Source organism: Podarcis gaigeae (assembly GCF_964106915.1).
Source record: "Podarcis gaigeae genome assembly, chromosome: 1".
NCBI classification, from domain to species: Eukaryota; Metazoa; Chordata; class Lepidosauria; order Squamata; family Lacertidae; genus Podarcis; species Podarcis gaigeae.
Genome location: NC_139678.1, coordinates 115,533,769 through 115,556,063, shown reverse-complemented (window position 1 = coordinate 115,556,063; position 22,295 = coordinate 115,533,769). Strand labels below are relative to the sequence as shown.

At 42.7% G+C, this 22,295-nt stretch overlaps 1 protein-coding gene and 1 long non-coding RNA gene across 5 annotated transcripts in view; one reads left to right on the top strand and one right to left on the bottom strand.

Moving 5' to 3' along the window:
* Nucleotides 1-11,762, bottom strand: part of LNPK (lunapark, ER junction formation factor) — a 41,019-nt gene extending 29,257 nt beyond the window's left edge. The window contains exons 1-5 of one of the 4 annotated variants that reach the window (XM_083712062.1): nt 11,323-11,535; nt 9,681-9,755; nt 7,406-7,498; nt 3,213-3,257; nt 1,686-1,873 (exon numbers count right to left, since the gene is read on the bottom strand). In XM_083712062.1, coding sequence (XP_083568188.1) covers nt 1,686-1,873; nt 3,213-3,257; nt 7,406-7,432 — 260 coding nt within the window. In that variant the 5' untranslated portion in view covers nt 7,433-7,498; nt 9,681-9,755; nt 11,323-11,535. Of the gene's footprint in view, nt 1-1,685; nt 1,874-3,212; nt 3,258-7,405; nt 7,499-9,680; nt 9,756-11,322 lie in introns of all 4 variants that reach the window. The other 3 variants (XM_083712064.1, XM_083712061.1, XM_083712063.1) reach the window with 3 other exon arrangements.
* A 7,983-nt stretch (nt 11,763-19,745) lies between these two features.
* Nucleotides 19,746-21,269, top strand: LOC310839809. Its single transcript, XR_014561665.1, has 3 exons — nt 19,746-19,924; nt 20,005-20,333; nt 20,716-21,269. It is a non-coding gene; the product is annotated as an uncharacterized lncRNA (long non-coding RNA).
* Nucleotides 21,270-22,295: the final 1,026 nt, after the last annotated feature.

Genomic DNA, 22,295 nt, shown 5'->3' with positions numbered 1-22,295 from the left:
CATTGAAAGATCCAGCAAAAGACTCAGCAAACAGCAGACACCAGTGTTTTGAACAGTGACAACACACCCTTCACATTAATTATCAACATGGAAGTGTTGAGGGGACACTTGCTCCCTATATGCCGCCATTAACAATAAGTTCTGAAAGGTCTGTCTCAAACAGATTGCTAACAAAAGTGTGCAAAATTATTGCACCATAAGGTGCTTTGCAAAAAATTATCAAGGAAACATACAAAAATTGAAAATAATAAAACCGTACTGCAAGAGACGACCAGCATAAAAATACAAAACCAGCACAGAAATACACCAAATACAGCAGAAAACTAAAACAAGCTTCAAATGCACACTAAATTACCAAGCATAGAATAGGGACTTAAAAACAAGTTCTAAAAAGGCCTACTAAGAGAACAGAAAAAACTTAAACTGGTGAGGAAAAGACAACTTATGAGGGCACCGGGTTAGCTTCCTTGGGGAGAATATTTCATACCCAGAGGCAACCATTATAAAGGTCCTCTAATATTAAATGTAAATAAATTTGGCTTGGACCAGGTAGGGTAAGTAAAAATATGGATATACTTGAAATATAAATTTCCCACTAAATAGTTTCACCAGTAACAACAGACTCAAAAAGCAACCAATTGTGTTACATAAGCATTAGATTCCTATGCATTAAAAACCCAAAAGAGTGTCCCTATGATCAGATTATCCAACTGGGTCAGTCTGAGTAGATTTTGCTAACTAATCACTTGCTGTTCATGGATGCTGGACTTTTCAAATAGCAATACAGATTTGCATTTGCCACATCCTCAAACAAAGTTGACCTGGGTCTGGCATCTAACAAACAAGAAAATAGCTCATATAAAATAAAGTTGTCAAATAACTTAGAATACTGAATTATTAATTTTTAAACAATAGACTGCATTGAGGAAGTAAATTGTAATTGAGGAAGTAAATTGTAGTGGCCAGTTTCTCAGAGTAACTTTTCCCCTTCTCTCTAGAACAGGATCCAACTCTTAACCTAATTTCATTTAAGTAGGGAAGTCTGAAGGGGGAAGCCAAAATTGACAAAACTCTGTAAAGGGTTGCCTCGGTGGCTATATTTTCTGCCCACACCAGCTGTATCTTCTCGAAGTCCATCAGTCCAATATTCCGAACTGCCCTCATTATGTGTTTCAGTTAACTTTTATGCGCAATGATGTTGCCGCTTAAAATGGGTTAACTTAAAAGCTATTCAGAAATCAAAATTATTACCTTACACTTCAGAAATCTGCTCTTTCAGAAATATGCCCACTAGTTTAGATTTCAATGACAGCCATCAACTCTGATGGCTTTAAAAGAAGATTAGACAAATTCATAGAGGACCTTAGAAAATGGCAACATAATTCTGCATACCAATTTCTGGGGTACCCAAACAGAAGAGTGCTATTGCCCTCATATCCTGCTTGTGGGCTTCCCAAAGGCATCTAGTGAGACAACATGGAAGACAAGATGCTGTGCTAGCAAGGCTTTGGTCTGATCCACGGGTCTCTTCTTACGTAGAGATATTCTGCTACATTAACCTTTTCAAAAACCGCCTGTAAATTATGACAACCCTAGAACAGTGAAATATATACACCCTGTACTACAACTCACTAAGCATCACCACTAGAAAAAAGGAGCTTGCAAAGAAGTCATGTTTTACTTACATCAGTGGAAATGCAAACAGTGGAAGAGTCATGACGAACCTTGCTGTCCACTCATCAGGCAGATACCACAAGTAGATAATTAGACAGCTAATAAGGTAGAGAACAGATGAATAGAGGATAAACCTTCCAACCCATAGCTTCTGCTGCCTCTGGTTTTTCTCTCTAAACTCTTCTAGTGCCTGGATATCCTGTAAATTAAAAACAAATCTTTTGAGCATTTAACCTCATGTGCCAAGATTGTACATTCCAGCCATTTTATCTTGAGACAGAAGAATGAAGCCAGGTACTGTAATGAATATACTTAACATCCTTGGTTTATTTAATCTAAGGCATGATGTGATCTGTGAGTGGTGTGCAGCAACACACATGCACAGCCCTCGCACAAGGGCAATCTTCTGCACACTGCGCATGGGGAAGCAGGGAGAAGCATAGGGAATCCTGTGATTGGGAGGAAGATGAATGAAATTATGCTGGCCTTATCAACCCAAGGTTTTCACTATATATTTTCCTATTTCTAAAATAAGTACTATTAAGCTGAATTAAAAAATCTCCTGTCCTGGATAACACAATGTGCCCGGGACAATGATAGAAACAAGGAAAGTGTGAAGTTTTAGCTTTCATGTGAGGTTATTTTCCAGAATCGCTGTGGACTCAGTACATCAGATGGCCAATATTCCCTGCCCCCATGTAACATCCTGATCCTTACCATTTTTACTTTGAAGCCGTTTCCATCGATTTTGATGGAGCTGCAGTCCTAGGAAGTATCATTGGCTGTCATATAAGGCTTGTGAATAGCCAGTTACTTGGAGTAACCAACGATCATGTAAGCATTTGTAAATTAAAAGAAGAGTTGACTGTTCTTCTAAGCACTGACTGTGCTAACAATTACTATGTGGGTGGGTAGGCATGGTCTTAAATCAGGCATAGGCAAACTTGGCCCTCAATATGTTTTGGGACTACAACTCCCATCATCCCTGACCACTGGTCCTGTTAGCTAGTTTGCCTATGCCTGTCTTAAATTGTTGGCATTTGGAACAAGGGTGGCAGGGACAGCATCCAAAACAGCAGTTGGTTTGCTGTTTCCCTGCACTCTTTTCCCCTTATTTGAATCATGGTCAGTGTCTACAATGATATGCACCCACATAATGTATGCTGTAAACATCGGCCCAGTTTGCACGACTTTAGACAATAGCTAATTTTTAAACAATGGTTTAAGCAGCAGCATGTCTCAGTTTGTTGCTCATTCACATTAAACCATAGTTTAAAATGAACTGCATGTTTAATGCAACAACCAAAACAGACCTTTCTGAACAGATTTTTAGACCCCTAACAACCGATTATCTGAGAAGGTACAGCTGATATCAAGTATATTAAAATTTGTGATCTATTTGCCATTCCTTCATAGAACCAGCCTTAATGTATTGACAGTGTCCAATTCCAACCATAAAAGGCAACTGCTGACACTCGAAAGAATGTTAAGAATCTTAGATTTAGTTCTTAAGGCAAGCAATAAGAGATCAAACATACCTTATCTATTTTTTCCAATACTTCTATTGTGGAAGACTTTGTCTGCTTACAAGGGAAAGAAAAAAAGCTGTGAAAATTTGCCCTCAATATCTAAGTAATAATAAACATATAGCCAACAACTGAATATCAGATATGTAGGAAAATGTAATGATTAGCACTACATATCTTCAGACCTCATTTTGAATATTACCATCCCAGGTTCCTCAGTCACATCATGCCAACATGATATATGCCACAAGTGACAAACAACAACATACTTAAGAGAAACATTTAAAACAAAAGCTCCATGATTTTTCCAATAATCAAATATCCCTCCCTCAGATTATATGAGGAAAGAAACACAATATGAAGACCATCATCAATATTTACATAGTGGAGGAATTTCAAGAGTAGCACATTCTATACCATACACACATAGAACAGCATTGGTCTTATGGATCAAAGATGTGGTGCACAAACACAGTAGATAATTTAAGAATATGTGAAAGTTCACCAGGAAGTGAAGAAAGGTGTGAAACTGAAAATGTATGAACAGATAAAAAAAGGGGGAAAGAAAATAAATAAGCACAGGGAAATTTTTAATTGATTCTCATATTTGAAAGTAGCCTTTATATAATAAAACCATGGCACATGTATTTTTCCAAGTTTGTTCTCTCATCCCTGCTTATTCAAATTCAGCAAACACACCACCATGCTGCAAATAAGCAACTGAAAGAAGGAACCTGGTGAACCTTCCTTGAAATTGTTTGAATGTCCTTAGGTCTTTCAAAAAAATAATAATGTGGTTTTTGGCTCAATACTCCAGGACAGGAAGGTGAAAATAAACTTAAGAAGAACACAATGGTCTATTTGAAGATAAAATGTACCTGCCTGATCTTAATCTACAAAAAAGCAAAAAAATAGAGAACATGAGACTATGGTTGGAGACAGATTTGCATTGGCAGAAAGAGCTAAGATACTAAGGACACTCCAGGAGGAATGGGCTGGAGGCGTGACTTGCACCCGTTCCTCCTTCACCTTGGCCGCTCCTCTGACCCTCTGAAACAGCTTTTCAGGGGAACAGGGATCTACAGGGGGAAATCAGGGGAAACGGTTTCACCTGCTTCTACAGCAAAATATCTCATGGGCAGGGACATCTATGCACAAACATGGACCCTAGGCAACTATAGGTATGCATACCTGTGTACACACATGCACTCTAGTCTCCCCTTCTCTCTCAGTGATAGTTAAAAGGAGATAAACTAGATTGAGGAACAGGTAACTTGTAGTGTTTGGAAAATGTTTAAAGTTCTGCTAAACTGCATCATGATCTTGCACACAAGCATACGAAAGTGATTGGGTCCTATGCCTTAACACGCTAACAAATGAAGAAGGGACATTGGCAGCATGAGTGTTCAGTGGTAAGTTTCTTGACATTCCTACAATAAACAGTGCTGAGGGTAATTTTTGGTAAGATAACTTTCTTGTGTAATCAACAGGGCAAAAACACAATGACTGCAGTAATTGAAGATTCTTTCTCCAACGTGATAGCCAGCAGCGCTCTGGGCTAGGGAGTAAAGGTAAAGGGACCCCTGACCATTAGGTCCAGTCATGAATGACTCTGGGGTCACGGCGCTCATCTTGCTTTATTGGCCAAGGGAACCGGCGTACAGCTTCCGGGTCATGTGGCCAGCATGACTAAGCTGCTTCTGGCAAACCAGAGCATCACACGGAAATGCCGTTTACCTTCCTGCCGGAGCGGTACCTATTTATCTACTTGCACTTTGATGTGCTTTCAAACTGCAAGGTTGGCAGGAGCAGGGACTGAGCAATGGGAGCTCACCCCATCGTGGGGGAACTGCCGACCTTCTGATCGACAAGCCCTAGGCTCTGTGGTTTAAACCACAGCGCCACCCGCGTCCCTCCTGGGCTAGGGAGACTTGGGTTCAAATCTCAGCTAAGCAACTGAAGTTTCCCAGATGCCCTACAGTATGTCAGTATTATCTACAGTGTTCAGAACAAAAACCAACTATGTGTAGTTATGAGTCTATAGAGTTGAGCTCCTTCAGGGAAGAGGAGGGAAGCAAATATGGCAAATATGCACACATATCAATCCATGTACAAATTATCACATACAACAGTGTTAACATCTTCTTGGTACCTTAGTAAAAATACTTTTTCCTTCATGCATGAAGGAGCCTCATTCCTTATTTAAGTCAATGAGTCTTTTCTAGAGTAAGTGAAGTATGAAATTTGCTCAGGTAAACATACAAAACATACAAAATACACCTGCAAACCAACAGCACTATGTTCTCTATATGACTAAGAAGAAGGCTGTTGCCTTATGTCCAAGCATAGGAAGAATTGTCATATATTATTTATATATTTCAGTGCTCAAGGCAGCATCTGTAAGCCACAAGTATCTTAACCAAGGTAGACATAGCTTTCACTTAATTACATTTTCAATCTCAATGCCAAAGAAAACTTACTTATTTGTTTATAAAGAATGCTTATAGTCCAGAGAGGCTCTCAAAGTGTGTGGCACAAGGAACAGCCATAACATAGCCGCATGCTATGGGCCGTAGCTCAGTGACAGAGCATCTGCTTTGCATGCAAAAGGTCCCAGGTTCAATCCCTGGCATTTCCAGGTAGGACTGGCAATGTCCCCTGTCTAAAATCCTAGAGAGCCACTGCCAACCAGCGTGGATCTCCACCTTCTATTGAAGTATGCACTGATGACCCAAGCAGAGGCAGTGGGGCCAAGAAGCTGGAACATGCTCAGCTCATGATGGAGGCAAACCTTTCCTTTCTTGAACTGAGAAATAGGCTACTTTCCAATGATATTTAAGGGTTTACCTATGCCGGTTCAGTGCAATCTTATTGACAATTCAAGTGAACACCAGGGGAATTCATTCAGGTGCTCTCAACAGGCCATCACCTTGACTAATTTTAGCAGGATTGGGATTTAACAACTCTAATCCGAGCTACTATCCTCGCAGCCAGAGCTCCCCTTCCCACTCTCTGATCTGTAACACAAGGGTGATGATAATGGCCTACTTTACAGTGTTTTTATAAAGCTGACTGATAATATATATTCTGAATACTAAGCACATACTATTCTTTGTTCATGGTCCAAAAACAGTTAAATGTGATCCAAAACAAATAAAGGTGGGCTTCTCATTAACAGAAAGGCCGTGCTGCTCCACAGGCTATTTTTCAGAGGTCACAAAACTGGCATACGAACACTCAGCAGATTTCATGCCAACAAATACTTTTTTTATAGACAATGAACAGCTACATAATTAGTGCTTGACTGTTGATGGCATACTCTTCCAGATCTTCTGCCCAAGGCATCTCCTCCAAATAGAACTAAATACAATCCCAACAAAATAAAAAATATACTTAAGCCCACTGACTATAACTTACAAAGAGTGCAATCCTATCTCTTGTCAGGCAGTGGTATGACAGGAGTATAGCAGCAGTGCCACTAAGCTGGCTAGGGTGGAGGTTGGGGGGGGGGGAATAAACCCCTGCTCCACACTAGGCCCGCTCGAAGCTGGCATAACAATCAGGCCTGATGCTATTGGGTGGTGACAATGGGGACACCCAGGGTCCAGCAGATCCCAAACCAGCTCAGCCCCACCCTCTCCACTGGAACACCTCGTTTTGGTACTTTCCATGGGCTACTGTCAGTGGGAACCCAACTGGCAGGCACAACCGGGAGCTCTGCGTCAGAGGAGTGACAACAGCATCACTCCATGGCTGGAGGCTGATGGAGCTATTTTGGGCTGGGTGGAGGGAGAAGTCTATCCTGTTCTACCCTATCCTTTCCCAGCACAGCAGATTATGTTTTGCAATTGCAGCCCAAGAACAGGTTACTTTATCTTGCATTCTTGCCACCGTTCGGGGGAAAGACGGCTACTTTGGGCACATTTTGAGACCTGTGAGAAGTCATTCTGCAATGTCAAAATTTCGGTCTCATGTTTTGTTTTGAAGGCACACCATTCAAACAGAAATAGGAGTACCTTAAGACGGAGCCAGTACACTGATAAAGTACCATATGTGCGATGAAACTAAGACAAATTTCTTGACCTAGGCACACCGAACAAGTTCTGTACTCTGCTCTGCATCACAGCAATTACTTACAAGCAGCATTTGAGACAGTGTTCTTGCATTACAAAAATGTGCACCTCTAGGTGAGAAGATTTACTTACCCGCCATCTGGAAATGATTCCACCCATTTCTATATTTGTGAAGACAGGTCGTTTTGGTAACTTATAACCAATCTTGTAATGGAATTCACAGCTAGAATTAAAGCATTTGTGTTTAATTAAAAATACACCAGCAGTGTAATCCAAGAAGTATAAAGATATTTCAAACAGCATTCTAGTCACCCACACAATTATATGACAAAACATAAACGGCCTATAGTTTCCATATTTTCCATCACATTCTAACTTAACATACATGTGTTTCACGTTATGCTTCAGATTGTATATTCTGTTTTGCAAATCTGAAGTCATTAGAAAACCCACACCCTACAATACCACATAGCCAGAGAAGTACTATACAATTCTACTGCATAAATTATAAGCAAATCTTAAAATTAAAAGCACGTTACCAATCAGTTAGGTGACTAGGATTAGTAACTGCAGATCTACAGTGAGATGTCTAAGAAATGAATAATATTTTGCAAGAATTTCAATATTAATTTTATTATGAACTTTGTGCAAGTATCAGAGAAATGTTATTGAAATTCAAGACCTCCATTAATGCAAATATGGTGTAAGACAACCCAAATTAATTCACTTGCCTCAAAGTATTTTTAATGGTACTTCAATTTCTTGGCATAATGGCCAAGAGAATCTAGAATACCTGTCAATGCAAATTGTGGAACAGGGTTTCTGACATGGGGGTTTCTCTGCAAGCTGGACAGAAACCACCACATCGTATCATAATAGCCTACACATGCCACTCAAAAGGCTGTAATCATAAACACACTTACCTGAGAGTAAGCCAAATAAATGGGGCTTACCTCTGAGTAGACATGTATAGAATAGAGCTGTCAGTCAGTCACTAACTAATAGGATCAGAGCAATTATTTGTGTTTCCACAATAGAAACCAGTGGTCTTATTGCCAGCAGGAATGAAAAGAAAGAAAATCTTCCTAGATGGTGTCCAAGAAATTAACATTTTTAACTTTTATAAGTTAAGGTAATTTTAAAAACAAGTCTATGCAGATTTATTCCGATAAAGCTACCAAAACTTATTCATATGCTAGAATAGAACACAATATCAATCATGGGTGCTTCAAGGCTAGTAATTATTTTCTTAGACATGAGGAGAGGGATTAATGTTACACAAACATTAACCTTTACCCCCCAAAAATGAAAACAGGTATTTTATAATAATTACTTGTACTATTCAGAAATATAAACTTAAACTAAATCATCGTAATCCATCTAACAAAAAGAGTTCTTTCCTATGTAAAAAAAAAATACAGCTTAAGCCCAGGCTATCTGAAGGACCTGCCCAGGCTCTGAGATGTTCAGTAGAGGCCCTTCTCCCACCACCTTCACAGGCACATTTGGTGGGAAGATGGGAGAAAAAGGCCTTCTTGGTAGCTGTTCCCAACTTTGGAACTTCCTTCTTAAAGAAGCTATACAGGCTCCCTCTTTGCTGTCCTTCCACTGGCAGATGAAGGCTGCTTAATTCTGACAGGATTGGGGGAACTGGCTGTTTTTAAGGAAAGAGAATTCATTCATTCGTTGAATTTATATACCGCCCTATACCCAGAGGTCTCAGGATGGTCCTTAGAATAAAATCAAAATAAAAAATCACAAAATACATAATAAAAATAAAAACAACAACCCAATAACCCCCCAAAACACATTTTAAAAGGGCTGTGCTGTTTTTACTATCTGTATGTCCATAGATTTGCTTTTACAGTATATAGTTTTAATTCTATAATACTTTAATTACTTCTTAAGCATTGTCATTTATATATATTTTAGCTTTTTTATTTTATCCATGTTGCTTGAATTTTTGTAAGCTGTCTTGAGTCCCAGTTTGGGGAAAGGGCGGAATATAAATAAAATTAATTAAATAACAAACAAACAAAAGAAGAGATTTTTCCTTCCTGATAGGCTACAGTCCTATATAATCTCACTTCTAACTAAGCCCTACTGAACCCAACAGTGCTTGCTTCTTTCTTAACAAACATGTATAGAATTGCATTGCATGAATTATGACACACTAAACCTTATATGGTATTTATGATTGCACACTTGTTAATGGACTCAGGAATCAATGGATCATCATCAAGGCTGCTACCCTAAACCGAGGGCTTCCCAACCATATATAGCTTATCCCGAAAATGTATTTACAAAATGTAGCCATGGAGGCTGTAAACTAAAGCAACTATACAGCTGAGGAGCAGCGGATAGTTTTAACACATAGTTTCCCTTTATATCCACTACATTTTTATCTTCAAGTTGCAACACTTTCAACATTTACTTCATCATCAGGGAACATTCCTTGTGAGGTCAGAAATAGTTTGGGATGCTGAAGAAAACATTATTTGAGTATTTAAATGACTGACAAGCCACAATTTCAGCAAAAATACATTTGGGCAATTACTGAAAAAACATGTAAGCTTTGAAGTGGGTAAATTACTAACCCAAAGGAACAATGCCAGAAGCAGAAGAAAATGATATATTTTAGCTATTAAAACATGTCTAATTCCAGAGTGGACACCAAATGCCTGTACTTGTTCTCAAAGACATGACAGATACTATAGTTATAGACTGAAAATTAATAAGATGCTATCTTAAAATTACACAGGGTGACAAAGAAGCAAAATGGTGGGGTTGCTTTGGGCCTAGGCAGTAGACTGTGAAGAATAGGGTACTGTTTTTTTCTCACCAACCAAGGCAGAAAGCCCAAACAGGATGACTTCTTCTGGTTTCTCCACCACCAAACACCCCCATAAAAATCAGTGCCTTGTTTCAGCCAGTAACGACACACACTTTTAAGGTCCCTTAACTAATGTTTCATACTTGACAGCAGCTAATCCAAAATATGCTCTTCCTTTTGAATCAGTCCCAAGACCAGAGAAATCAAATGTTGCCCTCATTCTTAAGTAACCAGATTTGGGTCTAGAGCACATAAAATGTATGAGATATGGGGGTGGGGGTGCCTATGTAGTGCATACTTCTCCACAACCAGAATCCTTCCTTAGACAACTTTCCTCCCCTCGCTGCGTCACATTTGTACAAAATAAACTGAAACACGCCAAATCATTTTAAATTTACCAGAAGTGTGTAAGGCCATATATACACATATATAGAAGTATGTATACACACACACACACACATATATATATACAGAGTTACATATGTGTGTGTATATGTATAAATGTGTGTGTGTGTGTGTATAGTGTGTGTATATATGTATATAACTTGTGTGGGTATATGTGTGTATATGTATACAATGATTATGATCGCCTTAAAACATAGGTAAGAGGGAGAAATTCAGGTAGTTATGGTGACCCATTAGGAAAACTCCCCAAGCAACTGTAGCAAAGGCCCCGTGCTGTTTTGGGGTTTAAATTAAAACGTGATCACCAAGGATGCCTCACCTTGGCCCAAAATCTATTTTCAAAACCAGGCCTGCGAAATTGTTAAAACCCACGCCTGTAAAGATGCAAAGAGTTCCTGGCACCGCCCCCTTCCCCTCCCCCTCCCCCATATTTCACTCCTATTGAATTCAATGGGTCTTGCTCCCAGGTAAACTGGGTTAGGGCTGCTGGGCTAACGTTGTTCCCACGTATTTAGAGCAGGACAGGCGGTGGCGGGGGGAAGGTATTTATACTCTGGCAAATCTCTCTCACTCTGGACGTGGACCTTAACAGGTTCACTGGGCCGAATTCTGAGGAGCTGACTGACCCAACTCGCCTTGTTTTGCTTTCCTGAGCCACTACCCCCTTCTCCGCCCCCCCCCCCCTTGAGCTCCACAGGCCGCCTTCGGCTACTACTTTTACCAATTTCCCACACGAACTCCCCCTGCCTCTCTCCCCCTCCGAGCTCCCCCTCAGCCAGGCTCGTTCCTCCTACAGACGCCACGAACACACCTCTTTCTCTGCGCCTCGGTTTTGAACGCGCACCTTCCCCGCCCCGCTGGAAGCCGCACTGCCGCGAGGAGGAGGAGGAGGTGGAGGACGGAGCTCGTCGCCGCCTCGTCTGCCCCCCTCCCCGCCCCCAACTTCCTCCCCGTCCCTCAAATCCAGGAACGACGTGCGAGCGCTGGCAACGCACGCAGCGCGGCCATCTTGCGAAAGGGCGGTGTGTGGTAGAGAGACCGTCCTACCAGCAGGGGGAAAACGGGCGCAGAGCGGCCATCTTGGAAAAGGGAAAAAGGATCCATTGCTTTTCGCCCCTGCGGTCGGGCTAGTAAAAACACCTGCTTTTGGAACGCAACGCGCGCTGTGCGTGTTTTGTTTTTGTGTTTAAGGCGCCCGCGCCTGCTCTGGAAGCCAAGCTGAAGCTGCCTTTGGAAGCGGGCAAAAGGGACGAGTCGAGCTTGATTCTTGAGCGGGAGGGCAGAGGAACCAACGTAACAAGCGGGATTGGGAGGAAGGCGGGGCGAAGGTGAGCGGGGGGGCGGGGAATAAGGCAGCCTGTTGCTTCCTCGCTGCTGCTATTGTCAACCGTCCAGATTAGGCTCCGCCCATTTGCCGGTCGTTGAGTTTTGCGGGAGGAGGACAGGGCGCTGCTGGATCTTGCGCGGGAGTTTTGAGAGCGCGCGTCAAGCTGGAGGTGGAAGGAAGGAGTGAAATAACGTTTTCCGAAGGCGCTTTTTATTGCTGACTAGCTAGAAATGCCTGCTTTCCAAGCAAAACACTTATTCCGAGCCAGCAGGGAATGGAAAGTGACTCCTTATTACTGGGGTCACTTGTCGGGCAGGGCTTCTAAAATATATTAAGTGATCGGTTTCCTAAGGCAAGTCATTATTTCAGCCCCAAACTATGTTGTGTTGGAAACCATGGTGGGGAAAATTCCCCAAGTGCTCTGGACTGGTTCTTTGGCAAGTACACCATATAAGGCTCGCTGACATGATGATATTCTTCTTTGCAAACTGCTGGAGGGATTTTTCTGTTACAATCAAGCAGTATATAAGTTTTATGAAATAATAATAAGATCTAGTAGTGCCTCATCTACAGTATCACTGGACTATTGGTTTACCAGCAGCACAACAGCACACCTTTAGAACACATTGGAAAAACATTCCACACACCCACACGCCAAATAAATATTGGAAATGGTAGTGTGCTGGGAATAAGGGTGCTGGGAATTTTAGGTCTATTGGGAGTGAACTATGGGGGGCGTGCTTTAAAGCAGGGGTCAGCAAACTTTTTCAGCAGGGGGCCAGTCCGCTGTCCCTCAGACCTTGTGGGGGGGCCAGACTATATTTTGAAGAAAAATAATGAACAGATTCCGATGCCCCACAAATAACCCAGAGATGCATTTTAGATAAAAGCACACATTCTACTCATGTAAAAACACCAGGCAGGCCCCACAAATAACCCAGAGATGCATTTTAGATAAAAGGACACATTCTACTCATGTAAAAACACGCTGATTCCTGGACCATCCACTGACCAGATTGAGCAGGAGATTGGGCCGGATCCAGCCCCCAGGCCTTAGTTTGCCTACCCATGCTTTAAAGTTTGGTGTGGATGCAGATCCCAAAAGTGTTCCTACCCCTCTCTGCAATTGTTACTACACATTGCTAAAAAAGCTCTCCCCCATGTTGTAGTCATTTTGTAACCATGTTGCAACAGCAGCTTCTGGTTTTCGTAAACTGACCGCAACAGTTCTTTTGTTTCAGACAAATACTGTATATTCTTACAGCTGATCACCTGATTCCATAGAATTGCTTCAATATTCATTATCAGAACGAAGAGGTTGAAGTGTGTGTGAAAAGAAAGCAGTGTACTTATTTCCAGTCTTAGTGTGTCAAAAATATACCAGAATCCAAGGTGCCAAAAAAAAAAAAAAGGTACGTCATATGAGCAACTTGCAGTCCTTTTGGGACAAAGTTGAAATTTGCGTGTAGGACACAATATCTGCCCATGATAAATTACTTTACTAATTTCTCAAACGTAGGCACATCTGAAGATAGAACAATATTAATTATGATCGCATCCACATTTATCCAGAAGTAATCGACAATGGGTCATACTTATTAAAAAAATCTCTCTCTTTTTTTTGCAAAAATTAGGATTTCTAGAAATTGACTGCATAGGAGAAGATCCTGGGAAACAGAAGAAGCCTTGCCATTCTTAACTATTGATTAGCACCCCTAACTTGCAGAAATCTTCCTTACAATATATGTGTATATTCAGATTAAAAGAAAAGGGGAAACGGTTGGGTATGAAGAGGCAATGAATGGAAATTGGCATGACACCAGTTTTGATGGTGTGAAACAATCACTCTGATCCAGATAGTACAGTTGTACCTTGGTTCTCAAACTTAATCCATTCCGGAAGTCCGTTCCAAAACCAAGGCATGCTTTCCCATAGAAAATAATGTAAAACGGATTCATCCATTCCAGACTTTTAAAAACAACCCCTGAAACAGCAATTTAACATTAGTTTTACTATCTAACGAGACCATTGATCCATAAAATGAAAGCAATAAACAATGTACTGCAGTCACACAATCAATCAATCAGTAGCTGAACTGGGTTCCACACAGTCGCAAAAACAAAACAAAAAAAGCCACAAAAACGCAAAATAGATAGCAAAAACAGGCAGACCTCAGCATAATACTCAAGTGTGGCACTCAAAACAGAAGCTAACACTCAAAATGGAGTATGTTTGGCTTCTGAAAAAAGTTCGCGAACCAGAACACTTACTTTCAGGTTTTCAGTGTTTGGGTTCCAAGTTGTTTGTACCAAAGCATTTGAGAACCGAAGTACCACGGTATTTGCATACTGGGCTCCTATACCTGCATAAGTTTCTCTACATACTTGAGTGACATGGATAGCTCTGTGTCTTCTTGTTTGTTCAGTTGTCTGTATATAACTGCCTTACCCCCCTTTTGTCAGCAAATGAATAAGTGCACCAGAGACCACAGAACCTTAGATCAGTGCATAATGGAACAGTGGGTGTTGGCCTATGAAAACCATCCAAACTAAACAGATTTTAGCTTTATCCTATGGGCTTGCAAGTACTGTGAAGCTTATAAAAATTGCAGACTTCCATCAACACTGATTAAAGGTCTCGCTTTATCATCAGTGTAGGTGAATGTAGACAGCCGTTTATCAAACTGGTAACTTACCACAATCTGCATGTATCTGCTTTGTCAGGCAGCCACCTGTATTACCCTGCCATGCATTTTGAAGATCATTTTTCCACATAGCAATCAGAAATTCATAGAATCAAGGGAGTGGTAAATTTATCCTCACCGTTTGGCAGGATGTTACAGACTGAACTCTAGTCAGTAATGAGGGTCAGATGGTATGAGGGCGGCAACTGCCCACAAAATAAATTATCCAGTTGGGGTCAGACAGGCCAGGAATGATTTAGCATAAGTTTCAGTTGTATGAATATTAAAATATAGTAGAAGAAGAGTTTGGATTTCATATCCCGCTTTATCACTACCCTAAGGAGACTCAAAGCGGCTAACATTCTCCTTTCCCTTCTTCCCCCACAACAAACACTCTGTGAGGTGAGAGACTTCAGAGAAGTGTGACTGGCCCAAGGTCACCCAGCAGCTGCATGTGGAGGAGCGGGGAAGCGAACCCAGTTCCCCAGATTACAAATCTACCACTCTTAACCACTACACCACACTGGCTCTCATGATATACAGTGGTACCTCGGGTTAAGTACTTAATTCGTTCTGGAGGTCCGTACTTAACCTGAAACCACTTTAGCTATTGGGGTCTCCTGCTGCTGCTGCTGCTGCCATGCCGCTGGAGCACAATTTCTGTTCTCATCCTGAAGCAAAGATCTTCACCTGAAGCACTATTTCTGGGTTAGCGGAGTCTGTAACCTGAAGCGTATGTAACCTGAAGCATATGTAACCTGAGGTACCACTGTACTGCCTCACAATAGGGCCACATTCATAACATATATTTAAAGCAATACCGGGTGTTAGAAGAAGGATAGGACCTCTGGTGGTGGACACGAAATTCTCCTGGGGTAGCTTGTCCACCTTTGGTTCCCCACCGTGCACGCAGCTCTCACCCGTGGCTCCTAGAAGCTGTCAGCATGCGACAGTGGCCATACCTCAGGAACTGCTTTGGCTGGCCAGCTAAACCAGGTGAGGGTAGCCAATGGATCTCAATCCCCCTGCAAGTTAGGGGCTTCCCCTGCATGCAAAGAAGACAGGCTCCAGCAGATTGAGCAGATGAGACAATAGGAGGCCCAACAGTCAAGAAGGCAGTTTTTGCATGTGCTGTGGAGGAAAGTGAGGGGCAGATGGGGTTCGTCAACTTGGGAAGGTAGCCCATATAGGAGAAGGAAAACTCTGACTCTAAGCCTCTGCTGCCTTGCGGGATATCTTTGGGAGAAGAAAATGCTAAGGCATAAATCCAGAGTGGACTCCCTAGGACAATTGAATGACGCCTTGTACGCTTCTTTTGGGCAACTCCTGCAGTCAATCTGGTGCCTAACATTTTGCTTTCCTTTGGAGCACATCAGCGAGGCCAAGTGGGGGGTATTGTCATCTGGGCAGCCCAAGACCTCCATACACAATACCCAGGCTTGTGCCTCGGGAAGATCATTTTGGTGCTGCTAAAGCAGTGGTTTGACTTCACCCCCCAAAGGTGCAGTCCATTATGGTCTCTTGAGACAGCCAGATGCCAACAATGATACCACTTTAAACAGCTATGACTTCCCCTCAAGACCTCTCTGTTTGTTGGGAGTTGTTAGGAGAGCTACAGATTGCAGAGTGATTTAACAATCAATCTGTTATGTATTGGGTTTAACACATTTTATGTTACAAGGCGCGTTCTAACCAATCGTATAAGCGTTGGTAGACGATTGTTCTAACGGCAAGTAAGCGCATGCACTCTCAACTGTCAACGGTCAGTTCATGCTGGGATTTATTATTGTGTTCTCCAGGCAGTTTGGTTCTTGTGTTCCTATGAGTGAGCTGTTGTCACTGACAAATGTTGAATAAACTTAGTTGAGGAACTTATACTATCTTGGGCTTCTGACTTTTTCTGAACATTTAACACAATCCCTCTTCACAGATAAACCCTGAAAACTGTAGCTCTGTGAAGGGAATAGAGGCCTTCTCACTACGCCCAGCACCCTTAAAAGACTACAGCTCCCAGAATTCTTTGGAGGAAGTCATGACTGTTTAAATTGGCACCATAAGGCTTTGCATGTATGTAGTGAACATGGACCAGGTGTGCAACCAAATGTAGTATGGCCCCGCGCCCCTGAAAGTGTTTTTTTCCAAGAGTGTTATATTCCTGTTCAGTCGGGGTTGAGAAGAGGTGAAGGGGAAAATACTGTTTTTCTTTTTTTTTTAGGCCCCGGTGAGGCCTTTCCCAGCTGTGCCAGTCCTGAACTTGCACATTTCATTGCTACATTTAGGAGAGGTGGGGTGCTGACTCTACAGTGTGGGAAAAGCAACAAATGTCCTTTCCCCCCCTATTGAGCTCTTCCCCCTCCAGCTGACACCCTCAACTGCACCCAGGCATAGAATAGATAGAAGAACATGTAAAGATCTTACAGAGATCAGATCCCTCATGTATAAACTCTTATATGAGGGAGAGCCCCACCCTCACAGATGGGTCATTTTTATCTGGTTTACAGCTCTCCATTAATTTAAGTGTGAGGGTTCAACTGTTAGGCATTTGAATGTGCATGCATACTCCATCCATTTCCCTTCCTCTCACCCCCCCAACCCCAGGCACTGGCAACCCACACTATGCTACTAGGACACATTGTCATTGTGCTCATCCATACTCCACACCCACAATCACCATTGAGCAACACTTGCCCATCTTTTGAATCTTACCACCTGGTTTCGAATCTTCCGTTCCTGGGTAAGGTGATTGAGAGAGCGGTTGCTGAACAGCTTGCTGGATTTCTGGAAGAAACATCGGCTCTGGATCCATTCCAGTCCGGCTTCCGCTCTGGTCATGGCACCGAGACGGCTCTGGTCGCCCTAACAGATGATCTCTGCAGGCAGCTGGATCGAGGCGGGTCGGGGCTGCTGATTCTTTTAGACCTGTCAGCAACCTTCGACATGGTCAATCACAAACCTCTGGACCACCACCTTGCCAACGTGGGGATCCAGGACACAGCCCTTCAATGGCTGCGCTCGTTTCTCTCTGTCGGGGACAGAGAGTAGCACTTGGGGGGGGGGGACTGTTGTCGCGCCATTCCTTGGTGTGTGGAGTGCTGCAGGGTGCGATACTCTCCCCGATGCTTTTCAACATCTTTATGCGCCCCCTCGCCCAGCTTGTCTGGAGTTTGGGTTTGGGTTGCCATCAGTACTCTGATGACACCCAACTCTATCTGTTGATGGATGGCCATCCTGACTCAGCCCCAGACACACTGATCAGATGTTTGGAAGCTGTGGCTGGATGGCTACGTGGGAGCTGGTTGAAGTTAAATCCTTCAAAGAAAGAGGTCCTTTGGCTGGGTCGGGATGATATGGGATTGGGGAGCCAACTCCCATCTCTTGCAGGGGTGCAATTAGTGCCAGCGCCATCTGTTAAGGGTTTGGGTGTAATCTTCGACACCTCCCTTTCTACGGAGGCGCAGCTATAACGAAGGCGTCATTTTTTCATCTCCGCCAAGCTAAGCAGTTACCTCTCTTGCCCTGACCTAGCCACTGTGATCCACGTGGCGGTCACCTTCAGGCTTGATTATTGTAACTCACTCTATGTGGGGCTGCCCTTGAGACTGACCCAGAAACTCCAGCAGGTGCAGAATGCCATGGTGAGACTCCTTAAGGGGTCCTCGCCATGGGATCACATGGTATACCAGCTGCACTGGCTCCCGGTGAAGTACAGGATCAGGTTTAAGGTGCTGGTTTTAACCTTTAAAAGCCCTATACAGCGTAGGACCCTCGTACCTACGGGACCGCCTCTCCTGGTATGTCCTACAGAGGACCTTACAGTCTTCAGATAAAAACATCTTGGAGATCCTGGGCCACAGGGAGGTTAGGCTGGCCTCGACCAGAGCCAGGGCTTTTTTGGCTATAGCCCCAATCTGGTGGAACGTTCATGACAGAGACTAGGGCCCTGCGGGACTTGACATCTTTCCGCAGGGCCTGCAAGACAGAGCTGTTCCGCCAGGCCTTTAGCCAAGGCACAGTCTGACCCACTCTCTATCCTCGCAGAACTCTACTCTAACCCAATGGTTGCCATTAATTTGATTCTGAATTGATTTTAGAATGTATTTTAATTAATTGACTGTGTGATTTTATATACACTGTGCTATTTTTACTTGTTGTTAGCCGCTCTGAGCCCAGCTTTGTCCGGGGAGGGCGGGATACAAATAAATAATAATAATAATAATAATAATAATCACCATCATCTTCAAAAGTGTTCATTTTACACAGCATGGTCATTTCAGCACAATGCACCAGATCTAAAGCTATCTTAGGGATGTAACAGACCACACAGATTATGGGCAAGCAAGTCAGCTTTCCCAAAAAACAAGCACGCAAACCAGTTGCCCAAAATGCAGCAGAAAAAAGGTATCCTAAGCATGCGTCACTAGAAATCAGAACTTTTTTATTATTCTGGACTATATGATGTCTACAGCCATTCAGTATAATTTAAATTTAGTATGAGTGTTTTTTTAAATAACTTACTTACATTTAATTCGGGTGAATGCATTCTATAGATGTGTGGTTACAGATTGCCGTGTATATCTGTGGTTTTTCTTATTTAGACCCTCAGTCAGTATAAACAGTCTGTGGAGTCATTTCCATTCTAGAATGTTCTCTCTAGTAATGTGTTTAGACTAGAAGTCATAATATTCTCATCATATTCATACTTTGCTCATGTCTGTGATATTAGAACAGTAGCTAATTAGGCATGGTTAATACCCAGCACAGTGCATACAGTTTCTCTTATTATAACTATTTAATTAAGTTTGGGTTATGGTATTATTAAAAGACTACAAATTAAACTACAAACATAGTAATTATATATAATGCATCATATATACCATATTTCTATTGTTTAGTTGTATATCAAGTATCACAGCTTTTCAGCCAAAGCAAAGCACTGGTTTTGTTGTTGTTTCGTAAAGGTAAAGGGACCCCTGACCATTAGGTCCACTCGTGACTGACTCTGGGGTTGTGGCGCTCATCTCGCTTTATTGGCCGAGGGAGCCGGTGTACAGCTTCCGGGTAATGTGGCCAGCATGACTAAGCCGCTTCTGGCGAACCAGAGCAGTGCACGGAAACGCTGTTTACCTTCCTGCTGGAGCGGTACCTATTTATCTACTTGCACTTTGATGTGCTTTTGAACTGCTAGGTGGGCAGGAGCTGGAACCAAGCAACAGGAGCTCACCCCATCACGGGGATTCGAACCGCCAACCTTCTGATTGGCAAGTCCTAGGCTCTGTGGTTTAACCCACAGCACCACCCGCTTCCCTTTGTTGTTGTTTACTTACTGTCGATTCTGTTATTCGACCCAGGTAAAGAATTGTCCCATTGGAATCAACAGGACCTTTTACCACTGACTTTCATAGGGTAGGAACTATAACCTATGTATTTAACAAAAGAACAGTGGATGTAATAATTTGTAACTGTCATATTTTTTCTTAACTCAGAATTTGGCACTGGAGGCAACCATCTCTGCATTCAACTATTAAGCCTTCATTTATTAGTTTAACAGCCATGGCTCCTCTCAGATAATCCTGGCAGTCGCAATCTGATGAGGATGCCAATAATTTTCTGAACCTTTTCCCCTATCATAGAACTACAGTTTCTAAGGGAGTGGGGATGACTCTCAAACCAGGTTAAATCCATCATATAGGTATAACTTCCGAGTGGCCAGTCTGTGGAGAAAGCCCTATTTGTACACATAATTAAAAAGTATAATTGATTCAAACTTCTCTGGAGCAGCTAGCAATACATTTGCTCAGTGAATGAACACAAGGTAAAGGTAAAGGTACCCCTGCCCGTATGGGCCAGTCTTGACAGACTCTGGGGTTGTGCGCCCATCTCACTCAAGAGGCCAGGGGCCACCGCTGTCCGGAGACACTTCCGGGTCACGTGGCCAGCGTGACATCGCTGCTCTGGCCAGAGCCAGAGTCAGAGCCGCACACGGAAACGCCGTTTACCTTCCCGCTGGTAAGCGGTCCCTATTTATCTACTTGCACCCGGAGGTGCTTTCGAACTGCTAGGTTGGCAGGCGCTGGGACCGAGCAGCGGGAGCGCACCCCGCCGCAGGGATTCGAACCGCCGACCTTTCGATCGGCAAGTCCTAGGCGCTGAGGCTTTTACCCACAGCGCCACCTGCGTCCCGGAATGAACACAAGACTTGACCCCAAATAATCGAAACCTGATAGATCCATGAGAACAAATAATGAGAGTACAGAGAATAAGCAGGAATATGCCAATTGGCTTATCATATATCATACCATCCTATCTAGGCATTTTTACTTGAGCTGAGTTCAATGGGACCTACTCCTAAGTATTAATAGGACTGCAGCCTTAAATGGTTATGTTCTTAGCTACAGTTTTAATGTTTAAAACTTTTAGAAACTGGGAGGTCTGGGGCTTTTTGTGCGTTTTACACAGTTTCATGCGGAACTACATGTTAGCTTGCAAAGCGGTACTAAACACGCGCGTAATTGTTTTCAGTAAAATAACGTGAACTAGTTCTGCTAATAAGATTGTGGCTTCCAACCAAGACAATGAACAGTGGGAGCACCAGAATGCAGAAATAAGACAATAAATATTTTTGGCACTGTTTCAAGGCTTCTCAAGGCCAGACGCGGACATGTAAAAAGCAATGGCAAGAACTACAAAGATTATAAATGATATAAAATCACAGTTCGTAATTCCTACGATCATGTTAAATAGAAGGAGTATAAAGCGATTCGTGTAACAAGATCCACATGTAAAATATTGCTATGTTTCAGTTAAAAATAAAAATGTGATTTAAATGCACTTTTTTATTTTTAAAAAATAGCATTTCTTTAAATTATATTATCTCGTGTGCATGCCCACATACAGACAAAATCCATTTTCACGGTGGAAGTATTGAGGAAAATTCAATTGTTCTGGACCATGTTTGGGCCTGTTAATATTTATGGTAACTGACGGCCCAGCCTTACATGCTTTTCAAATGCACTGTTTCTGCAACAAGACGTTTTACCAGGTTGAGCTCCTGCCATGTGAGCAGCAGCTACTGTGTGCCCAAGGCAGAATTCAGCCCTTGAAGTGGAAGGTGGCTCTAGTTCCCTTGTAAAAATAAAACGGGTTGTGTGTTTTTTTTCTTATTAAACTCCAGCAAGAAAGTAGACAAGGTGAGGCATTCCCTCTGCCAACAGGTTATAATTTGAATCATCACCTGATTACTACGTATAGTTTTTGAATGCCAGGCCTAGAGAGCAAAGTTTGAGTGGAGAACATTTTGGTATAAGAGTCATCTCGGGAGAAAAGAGCATGAAATGCTAATTTGATTTCTCCCCCCCCCTCACAACACCAAACCCTCCAAGTGTACTTGTTTTCCTTTCCACGGACAGTTCTGGATTTACAGAAGCCATCCCAGTTTCTGATTTGATCCCAGAATGTCCCGCTTTCCCTATTTTCATCTGAGAAATGTTAGATGGTATGGAGCTATCCGACCCCAAGCCATCTGAAGGCAGCCCTGTATAGGGAAGTGTAATGGTTCTAGGGGTTGCTCGTGCGTAAACCGGCGCCACACCTGGCTGGGTTGCCTGAGTGAACCTTTTCTGTCCGGACAGCCACTCGCCCGTGGCTGTCTCAATCGCTGGCAGAATCCGTCAGTGGGCATTTATTGAACTTCTTCCAGCAAAGAAGCTCTTTGACGCCTAGTCTCTGCCTACTCTCCCTGCGCGGAAGCCTTCTGCGCAGGGAGGGTGTGGGCAGC